We start from the raw sequence: 24,439 nt of genomic DNA, 5'->3' as shown, positions 1-24,439 counted from the left end.
AAAGGGCCCGAAACGTCGGTTTGTTTGAAAAAACAAATATACGCGATTTAAATCCAGAAAAATAGATTCATTTCCTAAATTTTCAGTGTTAAAAAACTTACCCGCATCATGAGTAATATGACAATACACGATACGCCCAGTGTACTGTCTGCAAATCTGGCATTTGGTATATTTATTATTACCTGCAAATCAGACACAGTGTTAATAGTAAAACGTTATGTAAGCAATACTAAGGAGGTGCTCAGATATTTTTTTCATCAAACACCGCGTTTTTAGACAGTTGTAGGTAACAAAGAAACTAGGTAACGCCCGCAACAATCCCACACACTTTATCTACAAAGTAAAATTGTATTCTGATTAAAAGTTTCATGAAGTAGGACGGTTTGTATTTTATGAATCAGCTACAAAACCTTGGTAAAGATAGACGTTAGTTTAAAATTTTACTTTTAAAATGATGTTTGTTGACAAGATACAAGTCGCCACACAGTTGATGCTAAAATTGTTTGTTTAGCTAGGTCAGTGGTCCAAAATAAGCTATTCATGGAAATAACAACAAATAAAAAAGTAAGTAGTTAGTGACTAGAGATCGGATTAGAAAGTATATTTACCTAAACATCAAGAAACGAATCATATAGAATGGAGAATACCTCCCTCAGAAGCACAGGAATTATTGCGCTACAGTTTTGACGCGTAACTGTTAATTATCTATGGGAGAGTATTTAGAAGAAAAGTTTTGTGTAAGTAAAAACATAACTATTTTTGGTTTGATATTTTGACTTTCAGTTTTTATCATTTTGGGGTTTCAGAGATGTTATCGACTTTATGTGTGTTACTTGAAATTTAGACAAATATACTATGTCTATTTCGATGTCTGCTACTGACATAGTTGATATAGATGTATGTTTTTACGAGAAAAAGTGATATAGTACATAAAGTTGATTTATTCAGTGACATGAATTGTCATGACGAAGAACGAACAAGTCGTCCGCTTGGTGGTAAGCGACATGCCTACTCATGACATAAGTTGACTATAATTTTACCAGCTCCCTTACCCTTCAAAACTGGAACGCAGTAACGCTCACATAACTGCTTGGCGGCAGAAATAGGTAAGGTGACAGTACTTCCCCGGACAAATTTTTTCAATGTTATCATAATTCAACTTTTTTTAGCGTTCCTTTATATATCGAGTCATTACCGCCTTAGACTAAGCGAAAAAAAAAAAACAAAAACATGAGAGGGTCTTTTTTAAATATTTCTACATATAAATGTGAATCTAATTTGACTTTTAATATACAGGGTGTAAATTTGAGACGAGGGAGCAAGGCCAGCTACCTTAATCGTTGTAGTTACAGGAAAACGGTTCTAACATAACGGACGATTGATCTCTGACCCAGAGTGGAGTGCTTCTTTCAGTTGCCTTCTTTAGTCTGCCATTGCCGGCTTAGTGATCTTCATATTTGTAGTTAGAAAGTGCCCCAGCTGTGTTCAATCCAAATTAAATATCAAATTGCAAAGCTGTCTTCGAACGGCAACATGACGATCAGCCCCAGTTTCATTAAAAATAACAAGCAAAAATATTCGCTTTCTAAGACATTTCCGAAAGGAATTCGGTGTCAGAAATGTTTGGAGAGGGGCCACTGGAGCTTTGAGTGCAAGGGGAAGCGCAAGATCCTTTTGCGGAAGTCACGCATACAAATGTTGTAGCAATTTTTGAAGGAAAAAGATGGTGAATGCAGTAAAGGGAATTGCAAACCTTCCAAATACAAGAGGAGAATGTGCTCAGATGCAGATTGTGAAACCAGTGACAGCGATTTTGATCGCAAGTGCAAAAGCAAGAAGTCCAGGCCCTTAAAGAAATGCGCTGGAGGCAAATGCGCTGGAGGCAAATGCGCTGGAGGCAAATGCGCTGGAGGCAAAAGCTCTGCGGGCAAATGCACTGGGGGCAAATGCGCTGGAGGCAAATGAAGCAGAGGCAAGTGCGGCAAAGGTAAATGCGGTGGAGAAAATTGCGAACGAGCTGGTTCATCTTCGGACAGTGACTCAGATAGCAGCAACAATCAGAATAACTGACTCTTCGGACAGTGAGTTTGAGTCAAGCGAGTATGATTCGGACAGCACTAACGATTCTGGAGACTGCAACGACTCTGACAGTTACTGATTGGAACCAGTACCAGTCACTAATGCCGAACATGAGGACAGCTGGCAGTCCTGGAGTTCTTTGAGCTCGGTGGATGGAACTGTCAAACTCATTCAATACTTGAATAATTGCTGCCCAGATTTGGATAGTTCAAGTGACTGGGACTAAATTATTAATCGTAAATATCAGTTTAGAGCAGGTACATTTTTCTCTTAGGTAAATGTTCTTCAATGTTTCGTTGCGAAGGATTCTTTTTAATGTAAGTTTTAAGAACGTATTTATAATGCTGGACATTTATATCATAGTTGTGTAAACATTTGTAATATCTATATTTTAAGATATTGTGTAATCGCCTAGAATTTCGATTTTGTAACAGCTTTGTCTTTTGTTGCAAGAGTTTTAGTAGAAAATTCACGTAGAGTAGAAAACATAGAATGTAGTATGGGTAAATAAAATTTATATTTAATGATATTTAGTATATTATGTGCGTCTAATATAATGTAAACTCAGTGATTCTAGCGTAGTGTTTATAAAGTACATAAAATTGCGAATTACTTTGTACTTTCTATGCGTAATACGAAATTTTATTTTTATAAATTATTTAAGTTTTTTGTACTGTAGTAATGGTATTTCGAACATCGCTTCATTAAACAAGAAAATAAGTGAAACGTATCAAGGGCTACTATCAAAGCCATCACCAAATGGCGAAAAGGGTGTTTAAAGTAGTGCCATATCTACCGTAAATCTGCCGAGTAATTTCGACTTTTCATGCATAATAATATATAATAATATATGCATAATAAAATAATAGGGGTTAAAGTATGAAATTGCCGATTTGTACTGAAAATCTAAATTGTTTATTTTTTAAATTTTTAACAAATTTATTTAATCAAAATAGTTGCCATTATTATCTATACATTGCTGCCATCTAATGGGAAGGTTATTAATGCCTTTGCGATAGAACTCCGACGATCTAGACTGCACAAACTGTGTGAAAGCATTTTGTACTGCCTCCTGGGAAGAAAACTTCTTGTCACGTAGATAATTGTCCAAATCACGAAAAAAATGGTAGTCCGTTGGAGCAAGGTCTGGTGAATACGGAGGATGACGAATGGTTTCTAACTGCAGTTCCTGAAGGGTCAAAATGGTTTCTCGTGCTGTGTGAGGTCTCGCGTTGTCGTGGAGCAATAATGGTGAAGATCGATTCATGAGTCGGGGCTGTTTTACTGCTAGTTTTGTCAACATGGTTCGGAGTTCGGCACAATAGACATCTGCCGTTATTGCTTGACCAGATCGGATAATACTATAGTGAATAACACCATGCTGAGACCACCAAACAGTTACCATTACCTTTTTATTGGTAAGTTTTGCTTTAGGACACTGTTGTGGCATTTGACCTGGGGTCAGCCATTGCATTTTTCTTTTCCGGTTATCATAAAGAATCCACTTTTCATCACATGTTACAATTCGATCCAATATTCCTTCATTTCTGTACCGGTTCAACAAGGCAACACAAGTTTCAACACGCGTTTCTTTCTGCAGATCAGTCAAATCATGAGGCACCCATTTTTCGTATTTTTTTATTTTATTGATTTGACGCAAGTGAGTAAATATTGTGGGTAAGGTAACGTTAAACCATGCCGCTAATTCCTGGGTAGTTTGACTAAGATCGGCTTCCACTATCTCTCTTAATTCATCGTTATTCACCTGTGTGAGCGGTCTTCCTCGTGGCTCGTTCTTTAAGTCGAAATTTCCATCACGAAAGCGTTTAAACCAAAATCGCACGGTGCGTTCATTAGTAGACCCCTCTCCAAACGCAGCATTGATATTGCGGGCTGTTTCTGCCGCGTTAGTTCCGCGTCGGAACTCGTATTCAAAAATCACTCGAATTTTCGCAGTATCCATCTTTCTTGTCTAAATTGAATAACAAAAACAATTGAAAGTCGATATTCAAATGTTTCAAATTAAAAAAAATAAAAAAATCACAGAAACCATTTGAAAAAAGTTTCATTCGAAAACCTCAAACCATGAAGATTCTATGAAAATTCAAAGAACCTATTGCAATAAAACGGCAATTTCATACTTTAACCCCTAATATAATGCATTTTAATGCAAACAGAGATTGTTGTATTGTCTTGTCTTAACAAGTGGAGTGGAGTCGATTACGTTACGATTTTTTAATATTGATTCTGTCGGTTAGACTAAAATATGAAAAAAAAAAAAAACAGCTGAGCTAAAGAGTAACTTAGCTTTTGCTATAATTTCTATTTGATGTAATTTTAGAGATGGGAAATGTCGATGCGTTCTTGTCCGTTATAGTTTAAACCATAATTTGTAATTGCAATAAAAAACGCTGTTTAGGTAAAAATCGCGTACGATAAGTCGGGGGCTGTGGCTTGATAAGCCTATGAATTATTCATGTTATGCACGTTTGCCGATTTCTATCTGCATTCTAAACGAAAGTTCATTTATAAATTAATAAAAAACATTCATTTTGATATCATTGTGGTTAATCATTACACGATTATCACTAGTTACAGGTTTCCTACCATAATATGAATAGCGCTTCTTGATCATGGATAATCTCGTAACAAGAGTTTTGAAATAAAATAAAGAAACTTCAGCCGAAGAATTAAGTCATGCCGCGGGTAGAATCCTGTGAATAGTGAAAAATGAAACTATTTACCTTCTTCAAAGTGTCAACGAAGCCACCAGATTTGAAATTAAGACCCAATAACCCTTTCAGCTGCGAGACGGCGATTATCACAGACGTCGCCGAGGTGAATCCGACTGTCACTGGCACGGATATGAAGTCTATTAGCACGCCTGGTACAAAAACAGAGTATTTTACGTATGAAAATAATGAGAATCGGTTATTTACAATACTAATAGCAGCAATATTAGTGTTCTGATCATGTTCTGATAGTCATTTCGACCACCTGTATAAGTGACGACGATTTGAGGTTATTATTTTTATTATAATATTTTATTTTCATAACATTATGATGTTTTTACTACTATGATATTCAACTTTTTTTGTGAAAATATTTGTACTACTTTGTTATTAGTATTGATACAAAAATCGTCAAACACAAAAAAAAAACCAGAGCGGTAGCCACGTTTAGGCAACAGTCGCTGTTTTCTCGAGACTTGTATCAATAACAATAACACGTTTTTCTTATTATACAATTTTGCTTTACAACAACATCTTAATTAAATTTCATGCACATGTTTGGCATCTTATTGATAATTTGCACGATCAAGACTCTGCTAACCTTATTATTATTATTACTAATATTAACCTTATAAGGCCACGTGTACATTATGTATCAAAACGTACATAATATGTGAAGTGATGCAGAGAGTGTACATTATAATGAACATACCGCATTCAAATTTAACGCTATATATAGAGGCGTTTTTCATACAACAATACTTGCATAGACCTGATCTCAAAAGTAATGAGAATCTTGAGTAATTTACAACCATTACTTCAATAAAGTTAATAACCATTATGGTTTTGGCTATAATGAAGGTAAAGTTTAGTTTTTTTTTATAATTCATACTCGGAATGTTGGTATTATAAAAAATATTTTAATAGTTGCTATAAATTAATCTATAATTGACGATAAATAAAAGTAAAAAAAATTGTAAAAAAAAGTTAATACTGTAGTAATATTTAATGTTATGCAAATAAGGTATAGCACTATGTTTCGTTGAAATCCAATATACGTTACATGAAATCAGTACTTAGGAAACTGTTATCTTGAGAAAAGCGTTTTCAATTTATTTACTTTTGTATGCGAACACTGAAGTCTGTGACGTAAATTAAGTAAGTAAAGATAAGAGTAACATAGAAATCATAATGGCATTTAAACGTAGGCGCATTTTGTATAATTTCTTATTAGCTTTAGATACTGCAAAGACAATAGCCATTATTCCCCAAAACGGAGAAAGGTAGAATGCTGTTGGAGTAATCTGAAGTAATACGTACACCTCCACGCCAAAACGTTACAAAATTTCTTGAAAATTATTGGTTACTGAAACACAGCTCTTATCTATTGTACTTTAGTAGATAATGGAATTAGTTCGTTAGATAAACAAAAGAGATTGGCATTTGTTTAGCATCACCGTAGTTTTACTAAATTATCCAGCTAAGGCAATAAAATCTCAAAATAAATCTTTGCAAAAATGTCAGCCGACATTAAGGACTTATTTCGTTCCGTAGTAGAGAGCGAGTTACAACTTCGAGGTAATAAAAGTACAAAGTAGCTAAACACAACCGTCCGTACTTCCAGTAGCAGCTATAAACCTGAGAGGTACCGTTGACTTTCAGCTTGCACATTTTTATAGCTGGTACGCGGTTTGTATTTCATTTGGTTCGGACAGAATGCACTGCTGAATTTTTTAATAGTCTAAGGGTCGCACTGCACTTGTCAGAACCGCGTTCACATTAAACACGTGTTTTATACGGTATTTCGTAAGCATGATTAATATTTGAAATATACGAAGCGTGCTGATGATATACCATATAAAATAGATGTTAAGTATGGACACAGTGCTAAAGCATGATGGCAAATAGGTCAAACCTTAAACGCATTCTCGATTTTACTTATACCGTTATATATAAAGGCACACTAACATATCATATCATATAGAAGTAACAAATTTAAATTATTCTATGTTTTTAAACCACATTTATGTATAACACACAAGAAAAATATGGAAAATAAATAAAATATTAAAATTAATAAATTAGTCCTAAGACTAATTGTTGAAAAAATGCGAGGAAAGTTTAAAACATTGGGTATTTTTCAATAACTTTTTCTTTCTTAAGGTTTCCTTAATAAGTCTTTCTCTCTCCCTATGATGCTGGATGCTTAAAAAAACAGAACAAAGTACTAAAAAAAGCGACCTCAAAAGTCATTCATCCCCTAGTTTGCCACCTTTAGAGGTGGAACATTTTCTTCAAATTTAAATGGGACCACAACTGAGATACCGTCTTTGCAATAAAAAAAGAATCATCAGAATCGCTTCACAAATCTATCCGGAGTTATCGCGTAACATACATACAAAAAAAAAAACATACAGCCGAATTGAGAACGTCCCCCTTTTTTCAAGTCTACTATAACTAAACAAACTAGTATAATAATACGTACCTAAATGCAATATTCCCATAATAAGCTGCACTACACCAGTAAGAAAGCATAGTAAGATGGCGTAGTCGAAATTCCTTCCCTGTATTTGTTGATACGTCATCAAGGCCATTAACGCAGTAGGTCCCAGTGTAATCTCCTTGCATGATCCAAATATAATGTAAATGAAACATCCCACGAACGATGAGTAAAGACCGTACTGAAAAAAAAAAAAATATTAGCCAGTAATATAATAGTTCGGTATATAGTAACAATGAGTATTTTTTTTAATATCAAGTGACATGACAAACAAGTTGTGCGCCTGGTGTTAAGTAACAAGAGTGGTGCCACTCAGAGCTTTAAACCGCAAAGATCTCAGGGGCACTACCTCTTCGCCCGTAACCCTGAGACATATTCGTAAATTGACAAGTCTCATGTGCCTGTAATTTCGCCAGCATTACCCTTCAAGACCGGAACGCAGTAATGCTTACATTACTGCTTGGTGGCAAAAATAGGTATGGCGGCAGTACTTCCCTGGACGAACTCTTTCATAAGGAGCTCTACTACTATTATACTTATTATGAGTAAGCCACAACAGCTACCATGTGTGAATGTAAATGTCGTCAAAACAATAGGTACATAAAGTATAATATAGTGACGTGATTGTTTATGCCAAAGGATGTTCGGTGTACCATTCACAATTAAATTCAGCACTTAGTTCAGCTGTGTAATCAAAAATGTAAATAAATAAACCATACGTCGAATAGCGTTCTTGAATTATTGTAAGGAAAAACAATGCTAACTTATCTTACAGATTTTCCTGTAACCCGAATGTTGCCTAGAAGAGCAATAAGGCCGCCTGTTGTACCAGTTATTATTTAATTTTTGGATTATGTATTTGTCCCAGTATACAATAAAGAATAATAGTATTGAATTGTAATGGTAAGAAAACAAAAAATCAAATAGAAATTCTTAAGAATAAATTCATCTTTAAGTACAACTAAATTTTCTATAATATGTATGAAACAGCGATAATTACCAAGAACGTTAACAAGTTGATCATTTACATACTTTTGCTTTTGTTTTGCACATTAGCTATGTATGATTTTTTTTTATTTATACAATTTTTAACTACACTCATAAATATTTACGATTAACGCGAAAGAGAGGTCCTTATTTTAATTCTTACTTCAAAGTATTCTTCTAAATCATATTTTAAGATGTAGTTTACGAACGCTGTCTATTTAAAACCATGACGTCGATAAAAAGGCGTAGATAGAGGTCACACGCGTGAGTTTTTGCCCAGCAGTGCTAGGGAGATATCATATTATACCTCTTTAAAAATCAGATTCTCAGTAGTTCACGTAAAATATGCGCGTTTTTCATTCTCTATTCAAATGTATTCTTATACACACATAAAATAAGCTCCTATGCAAACGCATGCTGAGAAACTGTGTGTTAGAGGAGCAATTGGAAGCAGATCGTGTTTCCGCCGGGGATTGGTTCAAATATGCCTGATCCAAAGTATAGAGGTGTTCTGCCTCCTTCTCTAAGAGGAGTTGATAACGATTAAGCCACTTATTCGTTATTAACAATCGAAAAAAAATGTTAACAATGTCCATTTGATATTGTTTCCCGGGATATAGGTTTCTTTTAATTTGAGAATTGAATATAAATGCGCTTAATCTCGCGTAGTATTCGCGTTGCACGGCATCGGTCGTCACATGCGTCTTTCTATACAGAATTGGAACGTTCGCTCGATGTTTAAAAGTTGTCTAATAGTATACGTGTTTAAAATTGTTTGAACAAGAGTGCCTCAAATACAGAATTGTTCAGCATTTCATTTCTATTTCTTAATCCTACTCCCATAATTTCAGTAGCTGTAGAGCTCCTTGTGAATGAGTTCGTCCAGGGAAGTACTGCCACCTTACATATACAAGCAGTAATGTGAGCATTACTGCGTTCCGGTTTAGAAGGGCAAGGGTGCTGGTGAAATTACAGGCACATGGGACTTGTCAACTTATGACTCAGCGTGACGGGCGGGGTGGCAGTGCCCATAAGGTCCTTGTCATTTGAAACTCTGAATGGCACTGCAAATGTTATGGATAGACGTGTCGCTTACCACCAGGCGCACGACTTATTCGTCTCGTCAACTTGGTATTATAAAAATAAACATATGTAAGCACTGCATTTGACAAGGGTCATATCAATATAGCACGAGAGTACTGTGACGAATACCTTAACATTTGAAATTATGTTTACGACCTGTAGGTACAAGCAAAATACGAGTAATAATGAGACGACCCTACGCTCTGATTGACTTGTGGGCATTGACGCGCTGAAGAGGCAGTTCTTAGAGGATGGAAAAAAATAAAGGAAAGGAGCTGCCCTATCTACGGAATAAACGTACCTACCTAAGCCAAAATTGTATCACAAATATGGCGAATTTAGTGTTGTACTATAATCATAGATATGTCAATATCGATATGCAAATGTATGGCTTGAATGTTGAAACTGTTTTTTATGTTTGCAAATTGTATAGTTTACTGTAATCAAAGTATGATTACAAATAAATATACATAAATAAATATAGTAAAGTATGAGGCTATTATTAATAGTCAAGTAATGAGACATTTTAATCAATATTAAATATTAAGTTATTTATCAATAAATGTAACGATGGAATTGCATTATCATGTAATCTAGTTACATTCAAAGGTCTATTAAAATTTGACTCTTCAAAATGGAGCGAACAAACGAAGATGGTATTTGATCCAATGTTTATGTTCGGCATACCTATAATTTCCAACCATTCCTTCTTTCTTTTTTCATTTGTATGTAAACTTTAAAAATAATAATAATGAAATAATAAAAACCTCGTAGTGCTTTATTTTAATAACACAATATTGATAATATGTTTGCTTACAAGAACAACACTATCTCAAAATAATCGTTATAAACAATCATCAAAATATATTAACAAACAGGCAATCTAAAGTAACCAAAGCAAAATTCGGCAAGATTTATGGATAAACTACTTAAATGAGTCTAATTACATGAGATATTTGGGCTATTGTATGATTTACAGGCAGAAAAATAACACATGGCGGTGTAATGTTATATTCGGTTGATTTCCGCTTTTTTTACTGCCGCACCCCTTTATGCTGTAGCGACGCATTTTTATCAATACTTAATTGTTCTCACTGTCAATATTTTTGTCCATTTCATTACAATTCATGCGAATAATTCACTAAAACATTTGGCCAAACATTGGTTTTGACATTTGATGTACTTCCCTTTGACAACAGGAAACGGTTATCAAAGGGTACTACAAAAATGGCAAAATGAGGACAGTTGGCATTTAAGATGATGTTACGTATTTTCGATTCCCGTGTTTGACATCAATTAATGCAGTGTTATCTCTTTTGGCTTACGACGACACGCAGTAGTTCGATTGGTAGTAGTGCGGTTGTTACACGACTTGTCTTATTATACTATGTCATAACCTTTTGGCTATGCTGTACTCGTGTAAAAATGTTTAACATTCCTACAAGTGCCATTTTAAGTTTCACATGGCTTGTTAATGGATACTTAGATGGGCAAACAGTATATCAATGTCCTCCCAAAATAGTTGACAAACTCCAATATACGTAATGGAATTGTCCTTCACATACATTTACGGGTCCAGAAGACATTACAAATAATGTAGAGACGAGTGTTTCAAAGTGAGCGAACTTGTACGAATAAAAACTTGCAAGTGTAATTCTGGCGACGAAAGCACCCAGAGGAACAACACAGCTTTGACAACGACTTCCGAGAGTTCATATGAAAACATTAGATGCTATTGTGAAACAGCTATTTTGTACTGTCTTTACCGTACTAAAAGTTTACTTATTTCATATACCGAACTAAACGATAATGCATGATTTTAGAGGTTTAGAAGTAGAATTCCGTTCTGATTCCATAAACTGGTCACAAACGACATTTTATACTTTAAAAAATCTCGTCTTATCCCACATATGTTTTGTTATTGGTCAGATTCCACAACGTACGTACGAAAAGAGAAAAACACCTATAACAGGAGCTTGTATTCATAATAATGAGCTTTTTGTAAATATTAGTCGCTGCTCGCTAAGTGGTGCCGCCAGTACGACTTTGATAGTTCATATGACTATAGAGATATTATCACATTTCTTGTTTGTTCGTTGATGCTAGTTGTTGATTTAGATAGGGAAATTGCATATAAAGTGGTGGACAATAGCTAGGTTAATAAAGTTCCAACTCTAATATATATCAACAATAGACCAATAACATTACGTGCTCAATCCGTTTGCCCACTGCTCAATCCGTTCATTGGCCAAATTTCGTGATTTAGAATCGCTAAACAATAGAAAATGTTACACTAGCGGTTCCATCTATCTGTAAATAAGGATTTTTTTTAAGTATTACTTTAACTTAACGATTGTATTAGAAAAGCGATTTACTGTAAGAAATGTGTTAAAATGTCACGTGGGTTCAGTTAAAATAAAAACAAAATATTAGGGTCACGTGGGGTAAGAGGAACACCGGGTGAAAGAGATTTGAGGCCTTAACTCATAATCTAAAGAGTATAGCACTGTAGACCCTCAGTCGATAAAACACACAAAGAAATTAGTTAGAACGACTTTAAAGAGATGTCACTACGATGCCCCAAACTCAAAAGGTGCAAAAAGAAATTGGATATGAGGTTGTTCCTCTTACCTCATCATTTGGAGGAAGAGAAACGTTTGCACGTTTGCATGCAATTTGCATGTTTTTGGCAAATACATCGTAAGTATTGAATTTAGCGTACAAACATGTAAAACTGATAAACAAAAGCAAGTTTAGTGTACTTCGAAATTCTTATAATTCCTAAAACTTTATCTGTTCTTCCTAGGGTTTAAAACATTTAACTCAAAATAAACTATGTTCCTCTTACCCCACCTGACTATGCTTAAAACGGATTCAAAGTGGGATTTCTCTTTGGGATCAGACCGGAATATATCAAAAAGTTGTATTGAAATAACCAGAAGATTTATAATTATTTTTGAACCTTTTGTATAAGTAGATTTTTACGACTTTATAGTACACTGGTAAGCGCTACTTACGCTTTATGCAGAAGTTAGAAAAAACTTTGTACAGAATAAAATTGCGTTTACTATACCGATAAGAGTAAAAAAAGTAGTTTATCAATGAAATAAGTGACATGGTTACGTAATTTATTATATAAATTCGAATATAGTACTTAAAGTTTACAACACGAATTGCTATGGAATGTAATGGTTATCCACATATTTGCGAAAATTTATGCAATTGTTATCGATAATCGATAACGTGTTTACAAACGAGTACTGAGGAAGTCAGAAACCAGGGTCACCTAGTAAGGAATAACTAATGGCTAATACGTACTATATGATACTAAATGTATACACAACTATACACTATAACTATTATTCACTGATTGTAGGTATAACGTTTCTTTAGCATAGAAAGAAGGACATTTTGGATCTTTTATCAGGCGCCATTTCGTTACGTCATTTCGGAAGCAAAGCAATTCAATATATGCCTTGAAATGAAATTTTCAAACATATTCACCAAATTTATGTAATTATTACGTTTCTTTTTTTTCGTAGTTCACTGACGGTTCAATGAAAACTTTCAATTTTCACCTAAGTACTTAATCAATTTCAAAAACTCGCACTATAAAAAACTTAAAGAAACTGAGGTTGTCAACGTGAAACGGAAATTTTTATAAAATAATATTATATCGTCGCCTTAATTTATCGTATATCAAAGCAGAAATTTACTGAAATGCAAAAAATGCATTGTATATACAAATTTTGCAGGCTGATTTCACATCATACTTTCTTCATATTTACACACAGGCTTTTACCTATTCTTAAGTAAGTTAAGTAATGCAACCAAATTAACACCCTTAATAAGAAATTTAAAATAAATAGAAAGTTTTGCTATCTCCTGAAAGAAGTAACGCATCGATACATTGACTTACAATTATATGGACGTCGGGTTCGCGCTAAAAAGTGTCCGAACTTATAGGGCGTTAAAATCGTATACAGAGCGTCATTCACGCTTTAGTCTTCGTTTGTTCGACTGACAGCGAAGCAAGCAAAATTAGACAGTACTGCGATGACATTACAATTTAAATTCAACGTTTTAGCTTTTTCATATTCCTTATAAATAGGTTGACTTGGGACATTTTTTTCGTGGTTTTTGTATTAGACCCGTCGTCCATTTATTTGTAAGTCAATACATCGATGTTATCGTGTCATTTGTCATCAATTTTCATGATGTTTTCAAAATCTTGTCATTGACACTATCGACACATAACCTGAGATGATTTAAAATTAGCAGCCTTGGGACCCTACAGGCATAAAACGCGAGATACTGCTATTTTCTTTTAGAAATCTCGCGCTTTATGTCGCTCTCGCGCAAGTCGCGGCCTGTCGTGCTAGCACTACTGGGCTCAAATTAGCTTCCTGTACTTTGAGTATCTAGCATAGCAATTGATTACTCCGGGGCCCTATCCAGAACACCTAGACTAGAACTAATTTAGAAAAGTTCATTTCCTAAATTGGTCCTACCGAGAATCGGACCTAGGATCTCCTCATCCAGCGCCCACAGTGTTAACCTTTGGGCCACTGAGATCATCAAACATATCTTTATATGTTATACCAGTCTTTGTATACAGATATACTAAGACGGGTATGACAAAGGCGAAAACAAGTCACAGTGGAACACATTTTGAATCCTTTCTACTGTTATAATAATGGAATAAAGATATGAAATGAATTGACAAAGAAAATTGTAACAGTGCAAACGTCTCATTATCTGTAAGTTGGAAAATTTTGATTACATACTCTTGATATTCTAGAAAATAACAACATAACAGAGTCGCTGAGTCCTTTGTTTCGGTATATAAATATCAAATTCTGCAATATGTAAAATAGCTGCTAATTTTGACAAATGACATTTTGTTCTTTCTAAAGTGGTTTCTATTCTTACTTATAAACGAAGAATTTTGATTATTTTGATCATATCGGAACATAGCCTTTATTATTATTATAATAAGAACTAGTTACTTCGAAAAAATAATAATTGAATCATTATTACGTAACGGCTTTACTTTAGATTACTATAAATATTTTTTACGTTGATGCAAAAATCACAATTTTGTGCATAAAAGTAGAAAGAAAAAAATTAAAGTACAGACAATTGTATTTCTATATACCTGAGGATCCAATCCGGCAAGTGCAGCATACGCCAACGCTTGCGGTATCACTGTGAGCCCAACTGTGATCCCAGCTATGAAATCAGCCAGTGCTTTTTCGGAATTGTACTGAGGCAGCCATTTGGTTATTGGCAATCGTTTGTGCATGAGTCGCTGGTACCAAGTCTGTCGAGAGTAACGATGTTTGGACGGGGACGACATAGTTGCGCTTTGTTCTACCTGAGGACAAGATGAACGTTTGAATAATCAGATTACTGTCTGACACAATGGATCTTGTACAGATGCCGAGCGCGTTTCCTTGTTCGGAATGTAGTGACGTTGCTTTCAAGGACATGGACATTGTTTCAGTTTTCGATTAATGCAGTGCGTAAGTGTTAAACAAATTTTATGTATATAAATACTTCTTTAGTACCATAAGCAGGTTCGTCGGGTTACCAATTAGGTACATGAAACACAATGTTAAAGTGTCTCTTCAAGTCGTGGACGATACGGGGTTAAGAACGGAATAAGACTCTTTCAAATGTGGTGCTGAAGTTGGATGCTCCGCATACCATGGATCGCTATGAGGGTTAACAAATCTATCCTGGAATAAAAATCTCTTTACGACATGCTACTCTACTATACTGCTAATGGCACTCTCAATGATGTTCTACAAAGGATTTTCGGTTACTTTGATCATATTGCCCGTCGGCAACCCGACAGCCTCGACAGGTTAGTTGTGGTGGGCAAGGTAGAGGGGGGAAAAGACTTCGCGGCAGAGTACTAGTACTAGAGAGCAATTAAGTATAACATGTCCTCACAGGGCTTCCTATTTCAACCTCTCTACGAAAAAACCTTGACGAAATCGTCATTAAAAATGTTTCAAGAGCATTCAGCAATGAGGAATAGATACGACCAAGAAGAAGATAGAGGCTTGTGTAAAAATTATTACCTTATTAAAACAACTCGTAGTTCGAGCGTCTAGTTAAAACTGCTTAAATTATTGTAATTAAATATCAACAAAAGGTTTCGTCGACAATCAAAATAACAAAATTAAACGTGGACTTTAAAACTGGTATGGCTTATTTTAATTTTTGTTTCAACACAAAGTTTACCAACAAAGAGCGGGTTTAGAGTTAAATTTCTCTTATAAGTTTCCTCTAGTTAATTTACTAACACATGAACGCCAGAGTAGGAAAAAGTAGTTCTACTAACATTGAAACGTGTTTTTGGTTGAAATAGCTGGCAATGTGTAGTGGCTTCGTGAATGTTCCATTTGTGTGGCATACTCGCAGTTAGTAAATGTGGATACGATAGGAGGCGGCAGACCCCTGCCCCACCTTCCCTCGACCTACAAAGGCCGCCTACAGGGAATATTGGGCAGTTGATTTAATTTAAGGCCCTTTGTGTCGCACACTCCCAATTTCCTAATAAACGCCCCGCCGCTAAACAGGGCGTCCGAAAAACAAAGGTGCAAGGTAGTTCTTATACATAAAAGGGCAACAATCGATGTGTGCCCCGTATAAATAACAAATATTACGTTTATATTGCTACGCAACCCACTATTTAGGCTTTGTTTAAAGATAATGAATGAAAAGGGTGAGCTTATGACGATGATAACATAGGTTCATTTTACAAAGCTGGATTACGGTATGATATGAAATTACTCGTATCTTTGGCGAATTATAGAGAATTTTGTTTTTTGTTTCCCTAGGCGGCGATTGTCCATCGCCTGAGAGTGACAAAGTTACGATAGACAAAATCCAATTACAGGCGCCGGTTGGAACGGCACGAAAACGACTAAGTGAAAACAATACCTCTACAACGTACAGTTCTGACTGCGTACAAACGAATCTACATTCAAGCAAATACATAAGCCCAAAGTTTTATAGGGAAAGGCCCACACAAACGGGCCAGAGGAATCAAATCAATTACTGTCTATAAGGTACGATCAGATAGATTAAAAAAAAAATTCAGACTAAGCGCTAAAGAATTCGAACGTAATCTTCATTGCTGCTTCAGATAAATCTTCGAAAATGTTAGAGTAAAATTGTCTCTTGAGTATCGTTAAGTAGAGCAAGGGCATTTAGACAGGGATTTTAAGTTTAATGGCCTTTCTACAAACAAAGATAATGAACGCTCTTTAAGGCGAGATATTTCAAAGCGAGATTTATGTGAGGTGAGGTGAGGGGGATCGCTCCGCGCGTCCTCAACCCGCGCTTAAAATTAATATAAATAAAATAAGAACTGGCGGAGAAAATTTCACACAGATTCGACGTCAATAAGTGCTCGATGACGACTGACGGCGCAGCGGGCTGCGCGGCGTGCCGTTAAACTGCTGAGCAATTTGCAGTATTTAAAGAGAAATATCTTCATGTGAAAATTACGTACAAAGGTAGATATTTTATCCTTAAATAATTCGTTTAGACTTTTATTTTAGCCTGTTTTTAGGATTTTACATGATCGGGTAAAGTACATCCTATCGTGTAATACATTAGCACATTCTTTAGACAATATCCTTAGGTGTGTCGTATATTTTTTGTAAGACCGTTATTTAATAGTAAATACCTAAACTATTTGATAAAGCAAAACAGTTTTTCCCACATCTCCTCCGGTGACTAATAATAATAACGCACACATTCAACATAGCCCCGTACTAGGTAAACGCTGTGTCGTGGGTGCCATGGACATACACAAACAAATTACAGCCAAACTCACAAGAGAAATAAATGTAGGCCATACAAATATTTCTCCCGGCCCGTGAATCCAACCTGGCATGGTAACCGTTCGGCCACGGAGGCAGTTAGACTCGACTGAAAATGCGTGATTGTTTTTTTTTTACTGAATACATCAAGATTTTGCGAAATTTATATTGACCTTCAAATGAATAGAACCCATTAAAACCATGGTGTTGATGGAAGTACCTAACATTGGTTTGCTAATAACACTGCGGCGAACAATATCGTAGTCCTTTGTTGCAAGGAGGGACTAGCCAATTATTCGCCAGGATTATTTCCATTAACTAAGGTTAGTGTTGTTTCAACCTGCGCGAATAGTCGCATATACTTTACTTATTTTAAGGGAATAGACTCTTTTATGTATTCAGTTACATAACTATTAACAATAAATGGTATGAAAATTTTTCCAATAAGATAAATGCACTAAAGTGAACAAGATTATAGAAACAGTGCAGTATTAAGTAGCAACTTGTAAAAGCACAACGAGCAACGCACTGAAAGTGCTTTAGAGAAAATCTGACGTACAAATGTAGGAATGCTTTTGTAAGCATTATTTTATTGGACAACTAGGAACACAAAGGACATAGGACCTTTGAACGCGTACATTTTCCAAGCATTTATAAGCTACAGAAGTGGTTCAGGGTTTGAATTTTAATTAATTAGAAAAGTATTTTATATTACAATCAATAATTCCCCACACTTCATCAACAAGCTTTGATGCCATGCGTTGCATCACAATGCACACACAAAGTCCTAATTGAAACTTTTCAATTATACAATAAAACATAACAATACAAATCGTACAACAAATCATATAATCATCGCAGTGAAAATTTCATTTGATTGAAGTTAACGACATGTGTAGGCATGTACAGTGAACAGCGCATCAGGCTACTACACATTGACGTATCTTGTTCCGTTGCACTGGAGGAGATTTTCGAACAAAAATGTGTAGTCTGATATGCTGTTGTCGGTACATACAAGTGGGTACATACATAGTAATCATTATTAAATTGGATTACATGACTTGACAAAACCTTGAATAAGCAGATATGTGGCATCACATTGCCAACAAAACACTGTAGGAACACATTAATAGATGTCGAAAACACATTTTGTAAAAAAAAAAATTAACTTGTTAAATGTACATACATACACTAATTCTAGCATTCGTTTCTTGTTGATAAATTCAAATTCTCATAATTACATCACCCTTTAAGGGTTAATCAAATAAAATGAAAGGGCCATGAGACCAACAGTCGAGCGAAAACACGTCATTTTACTATATGTTAGAAGTGTTACAAACAAGAGTTCTTAGATATGCGTCTGTCAAAACTTTTTTCAAGTCAAGTGAGATTACTGAGTTTTTTCCGTGAATGTAACATCCCCTTACAGGATGCAGGAGTTAATATTATAAATTTGATTGCTTGTGTGGCCTCTCTTACAACGAAGTATTTTTACCCGCGTAAAAGAACGTAATAGCAGTCAAGCACCATCGCGTAAAGAAGTCTGCAGTCGAGAAACATGTCTTGGATAAACCAACACATTGAATTAAGTTTGACAAACTCCAGTTTCTTGCAAAAGAAATCCGTTTTGTATTGTGACATAAACCTACAATACTGCTGTTAATGTTCTATACAGTTTTTAATTTATTTGAAATTCCTAAATTTGATTTAGTAAAAAATTCACACCGTTAAAATATTTTCCAAATCGAATGTAGCCTAAATTAGAATATGTTTTTTGGTAAATTAAAAATAGGGTACCGTAAGGTAAGTAAAATTAATAATTTTGTATGCATTAATATTAGATGTAACTACTTGATGACCAATACCATCTCAGTCAACCGTGATCATGGAGCCTGTAAAGAACCCGAAAGGATTTAGGTTGGAAATATAGTTTCATTTGCAATATTGATAACAATTGCGAAAAAATCTAAGTAGTCGATGCCTTTAAGGGTCAATTTTCAGAACACATTCTTAGACTTCTTATAAGAGAGTACGAAAATAAATTTTCACGTTTCTTATTTCAGTAGTTTAGAGTTTTGGAGGCATTTCATCCCAATATCGAAAAATGCTTTATTAGGTGCTTACGTTATAAAAGAATCCTGAGAGGCAACATTTATTATCTCTAACATCGTTGTTTCGGCTGTGCGTTGACTGGATATTATGGACTTACTTTTTTAAATACATACAGGTACATATATAGATTTTGCCTATTCCTCAAGTGCCCTAAGCACAGAAAAGATTTATAAAGAACACTATTTAGAGTCAATTTATTTGTTTAATAAAAGGTTTATTACGTGAAAATGTTTCGCTGTTTAAAATAAAGTATACTAAATCGATAAAACACGCACTGTATTTATTTTAAATGAGAATTGTGATATGCTACCAACTAAATAATGCTAATAGCCATATCTCATTAATAACGTTATGTACAATGCTAGGTATATTCGTTCTACAGCATAGTTTAAGACACAATTTTATGAAATCCGAAGTATTACGCGTTCTATCGTTTGTCAATCGACGTGCTCTCAGCACAAAGCAAAATGTCATTCTCACGCCATGCCATTCGAAACTACAGCGAGATGAGCTCGCAAAATACCGAGCAAATGCATATTCAGACTAAACATCGTTTCTAGGATATACTAGGAATACACTTGCCCGTTGCTTTCCGTCACTCATAAGGGAATTCACCTATGTACTGTAGTAGATTTTCATACATTTGCAATTAGCGCAAATTTATGTAAATATATGTAAATATTTAAGTATACTTTCGTTTCGTTTCTATTTTAAGTATACGTACAGCTAAATAGTAGAATTCTTTGTCTTGTTCATAAGTACCGCAGTAGGAAGAAAAGCTGAATAAGCTCCGAGGTTTTTCAGAAATCTATAGAAATATTTATACAGTCTTAACTATTTACCACGGAGCTGGGATATGCGCGCATGCAATTTTGAAAGTAGTAATACGGAGGGGCAGCCGAAAAGTTCGCGGTGTAAGGTGTTTAATGAATGAAACATAAGATTTTATACTTTTTATTTTTCAATAGTCTCCCTCATATAAGAAACATTTGACACATTGTGTATGCAAAGCTTGTAATTACATAATGCGTTAAAAGAGTTTTCTGTTTTGCTCATAAAAATGGCATTCTATGGCTGCGTTGATCTCACTGTAAAGGAATACTTATCCAAGTACTGGGAATGAACATCTACGGCAACGTAATGCCTATTCCAACTTTGAAAAAAAGTCAGAAGTCACTGGGAGCCAAGTCCGAAATATAGGGTGGAAGATACATCCTGTGTCTTTTAAGGTCTGTAGTAATTTGAGATGTATGCTGGCGCGTTGTGTTGCAAAAACAGTACACTGCCTTCTACTTTGCTACGTCACTTCTATATAACTGCCTCACGTGTCTGAGCCAATAAATTAGCGCAGTATCGGCCATTTGTTGTAGCCCCTGAAAGGGCGAATCTCAGCATGTGCCAAGTTCCCCGAGGCGCTGGTTTTGTACTAAGCTTTGGAAAAAAATCGACTAAGTACGAGTAAAATTATTAATTGAAATAACACACAATCAAATTTATAATAGTGAATCAAGTGTAAATGTAACTTTAAATTTGTTTTAGTGTAAAAAAAACCAAGTCAAACATCTAGAAAAAGCCGTGGTAGCCTAATGTTTTGACCTTCCGCCTCTCGAGCAGAGACCGTGGGCTCGAATCCGGGCTATATGCGAATTAAATCAAATTTACCACGAGCTTTCGGTGAAGGAAAACATCATGTTGACACCTGCACGTCGAAGAAGGTTCACAACTCTCGCAAAATGTGTGATGTCCTCTATCCGCATTGGGTCAGCGTAGCGGACTATGACCTAAAACCTTTGCTAGAGAGGAAACCGTGCCCAGAAATTAGACGTATAAGTAGGTTGATGACGATGAAACATCTAGAAATTGCGAGGAAAAGTGTAGAATAAGTGTTGGTTTTAACCCTCTAGATATCTTTTTATATTTCTTTCTTAAAACAAGAATTTTATTATTTATATTTATTTACACTTCAAATGTAAACACCGACTGTGTACGTACAACACAGTCGGGAAATTGATATTGGAATGAAAAAAAAACGGTCGAATTGAATTAAAATCTTTTGATCAATCAACTCTTGACAAAATAAATGCTGCCGCGGAAAGGCGTCGTTGTGTGATGTCTGATACATTGGGTTAATTAGGTCGGATATTCGGATGCTTTTATACCTAAAGTTCACTTTTGCCATGAATTGCTATCGAAATATGGAAGCGGTTTCTTAAAATATATATATAATATTTTTACGATACCAAGTCGTGGTCTGGTAAGCGACACTACTGTCCATAGCAGTTGTAATCAGAGCTTTAAATTGCAAAGATCTGAGGGGCATTGCTGCGCCCGTCACTCTGAGACATATTATTATGTAGATAATGTGCCGGTAATTTCACCAGCACCCTTACCTTGCACAACCGCAACGCTATAATACTCACAATACTGTTTGGCAGCAGAAATTGGTAAAGTGGCTCCACTTCCCTGGACGAACTCGTTCACAAGGAGCTCTATTACTATTAAAAATACTACAATATCGTCAAACCCGGCGTCATGGGATTTTTTCGATACAAAAACGCATTCGACGTTAGCGAACATCCAAATTGTAGCTAAATAAGCATCCTATTGTCCGACCACTAGTATAACTTTGTTTAATCTCAATAGTTGTTTATTTTCCTTACAAAATATAGCCTTCCTTATTATTCTCTTAGTTAGACGAACAGTCAATATTATCTTTCATAGCAACCAAAGCAAGAAAATGCAAATGAAATTGTTTCTTGAAAGATAAACAGACATTTCGTGAAGCAGAAATATAACAATGAATGTTCAAGAAATCAACTATTTTTAAGATTCCTTTAGAATGAAGGAAATATGAATTAAATCAGTAAGTTAATTATTAGAAAACACGCAATGAAAACATACGAAGGAGGAAGCATTAATTTATGCTATATTCTCATTTGGATAAATTAGTGTGGAAGGCCACATAGGCTGTGTTAGTAATTAATACCTGTTACAATGCTTTGTTCTTAAAAAGAAACTGAAAGAGTTGACCTTGTAATAAATGTGTAGGTTGTTTCGAGTTGGGCCATAGACCTAAAGAATCCTCTCTCGTACTCTAAGGGCATGTACCACAGACATATATCTAGATAGACGTCGCAAGTACAGCAATTTCTATGAAAACCAAGCGTGGCACATTTTTTGTACCCACTATGACGTCACAAGAGCTATTTAGTGATAGAAACCTCCTTCCGCTCGCTCTAAATCGATTGATTGAACGGAATACGCGTAAACACTCGTATTCCATTCAATTAATCGATTCTAAATATAATAGTTTTTGTTCAAGTATTTGTTGATTACAAATAGTCGTAATATTCATATATTATAAAAATACTAGAATAAGATAGCTTAGTTCTTTATTTCACTTGTTTTTAAAAAATGTTGACTACTTAAAAAAAATAAGACTTTAATTTGTAATCGACTTAAAATTATTGTGCTTCCAATAAAATGAGCTTATTACATAATATGTTTTTGTAATAGAAGATCTTATCGATTAACTTAAATAATGAAAACGCACGTCAATATATGAACTTAAGACGGCCTTAATTAATTTTACTAGATGGTTTTCTGTTGGTAATTGATCAAATTGATGAATGGCAAGACGGCTGAAAATGTTACTGCTGACAAAATATGGTAAAATCTTATTAATCAGAAGAGGTTTATTTAATGACGGCCTCATTTGAAATATTTGTGATTTGTTTATTATTTCTCGGATTTCTAACTCTGCTACTCCGCATATTTGGATAGCATCTTAGGTGGGATAAACTAGACCACCTTTGTCCTCGAAAGCAACGTACTAATACGTATGACCAACTCCAGGTGTTTGTCTTTACAAAAACTTGGAGTTGGTCATGAATTAACAGTGCGCTGTAAAGACAATTCTTTACATTATATATGTTTTTGTATTACTCGTACTACATATTATTATCCGGCGATGTATGTAATTGTTTGCTCACTATATTCGGACATTCGAGGCGACGTGCTGCAAAAATTATAGAAATTACAGCTGATACTACTGATAATAGATAGTACAAAACTGAAAAAAAAAAACGAAATGTTACTAAACGTTATCACAAAAGAGTTACAGAATATTTTTATAATATTGCTAAGGTCATAATAATGTTTGTCCCTTTGTTTTCAAAATCGATCTCAATCGAGAGCAGTGTTGCCTAACGTATACATCACTAAATGTTAAATTTGGTCAAAGAAATGTACAAGCAGCCGTACCACGAAACTGAATGCATTATACAAAAGTGCGTTCGTTTGATGTTCATGGCGTATTAACAAATGAACACAAATATAAGTATCGTACCAAGTAAAAGCCGTAATGTATTACAAATCATGAGACATACACTCGGTTGCATATTTGTTTTCTCGAAATTCATACAAAACCAAAATAATTGTTTTTAAAATAAATTATGCATCTTCTGGTTGTAAAATCACTTGCCCGTGGAAGGAAACGTCCGTGTTTACCCGTTTACCCACAGTTATGGTACTTTTGCAGTTTATAATGGCACAATTATGCATTTTTCGCTTTTTCGACAGGAGTTTATCTACGATAACGGTCGGGCGCGTTCTGAAGTGTAGCAGCGGCAACTAAGTGAATTTCACTTACTTTGGGCACGCGAAGTACGTACACTTGAGGCGTCTATCTAGATATATGTCTGTGGTACGTACAGATCTGGCGAATGTGATGTATGTACGCAGCACGCGCGCTGCACGCGTGCAATAAGATCGCGTATTTTTATTTAACAAAAAATTATTTACTATGTGCTATTAAATAAAAAATAAACAAAATATTGAAGAGACATATGTCAATAAATAAGTTCCAACTTAACTTTTAATCATTACAAATCAATATTAAGACAATAAAACTGAAAATAATATTGTTTCCATTGCATCCGTGTAACTATTTTAAGATTGCTAAATTTGACATAAGAGCATATTACTTTATGTTAAAGTCGCGTCATAGTACGAACTGATTGAATGAATAGTCACAAAGCTGCCAATAAAACATCATAGTTTTAACATTACAATAAGCTTACTTTAAGCGCGTTATGGCACGAAAA

General features: G+C 35.0%; 1 protein-coding gene and 1 pseudogene across 3 annotated transcripts in view; one reads left to right on the top strand and one right to left on the bottom strand.

The window, feature by feature from the left end:
• LOC113228555 (sodium-independent sulfate anion transporter-like) overlaps window positions 1-24,439 on the bottom strand; it is a 90,448-nt gene that overhangs the window by 30,300 nt on the left and 35,709 nt on the right. For all 3 annotated transcript variants that reach the window (XR_003310319.1, XM_026461903.1, XM_026461904.1), the window contains 4 exons: window positions 14,540-14,758; window positions 7,297-7,492; window positions 4,824-4,963; window positions 102-182 (listed from right to left, as the gene is read on the bottom strand). Coding sequence is in view for 2 of the 3 variants with exons in the window: in XM_026461903.1 (XP_026317688.1) it covers window positions 102-182; window positions 4,824-4,963; window positions 7,297-7,492; window positions 14,540-14,740 (618 nt within the window). In the remaining variant the exon portion in view is untranslated. Of the gene's footprint in view, window positions 1-101; window positions 183-4,823; window positions 4,964-7,296; window positions 7,493-14,539; window positions 14,759-24,439 lie in introns of those variants that run through there.
• On the top strand, window positions 1,434-1,994 carry LOC113228558 (annotated as a pseudogene).

Source organism: Hyposmocoma kahamanoa, unplaced genomic scaffold, assembly GCF_003589595.1.
Source record: "Hyposmocoma kahamanoa isolate Upper Pololo Valley unplaced genomic scaffold, ASM358959v1 232, whole genome shotgun sequence".
Classification (NCBI taxonomy): domain Eukaryota; kingdom Metazoa; phylum Arthropoda; class Insecta; order Lepidoptera; family Cosmopterigidae; genus Hyposmocoma; species Hyposmocoma kahamanoa.
Note: the sequence above shows the minus strand (reverse complement) of the source record. Positions and strands in the feature narration are given on the sequence as shown.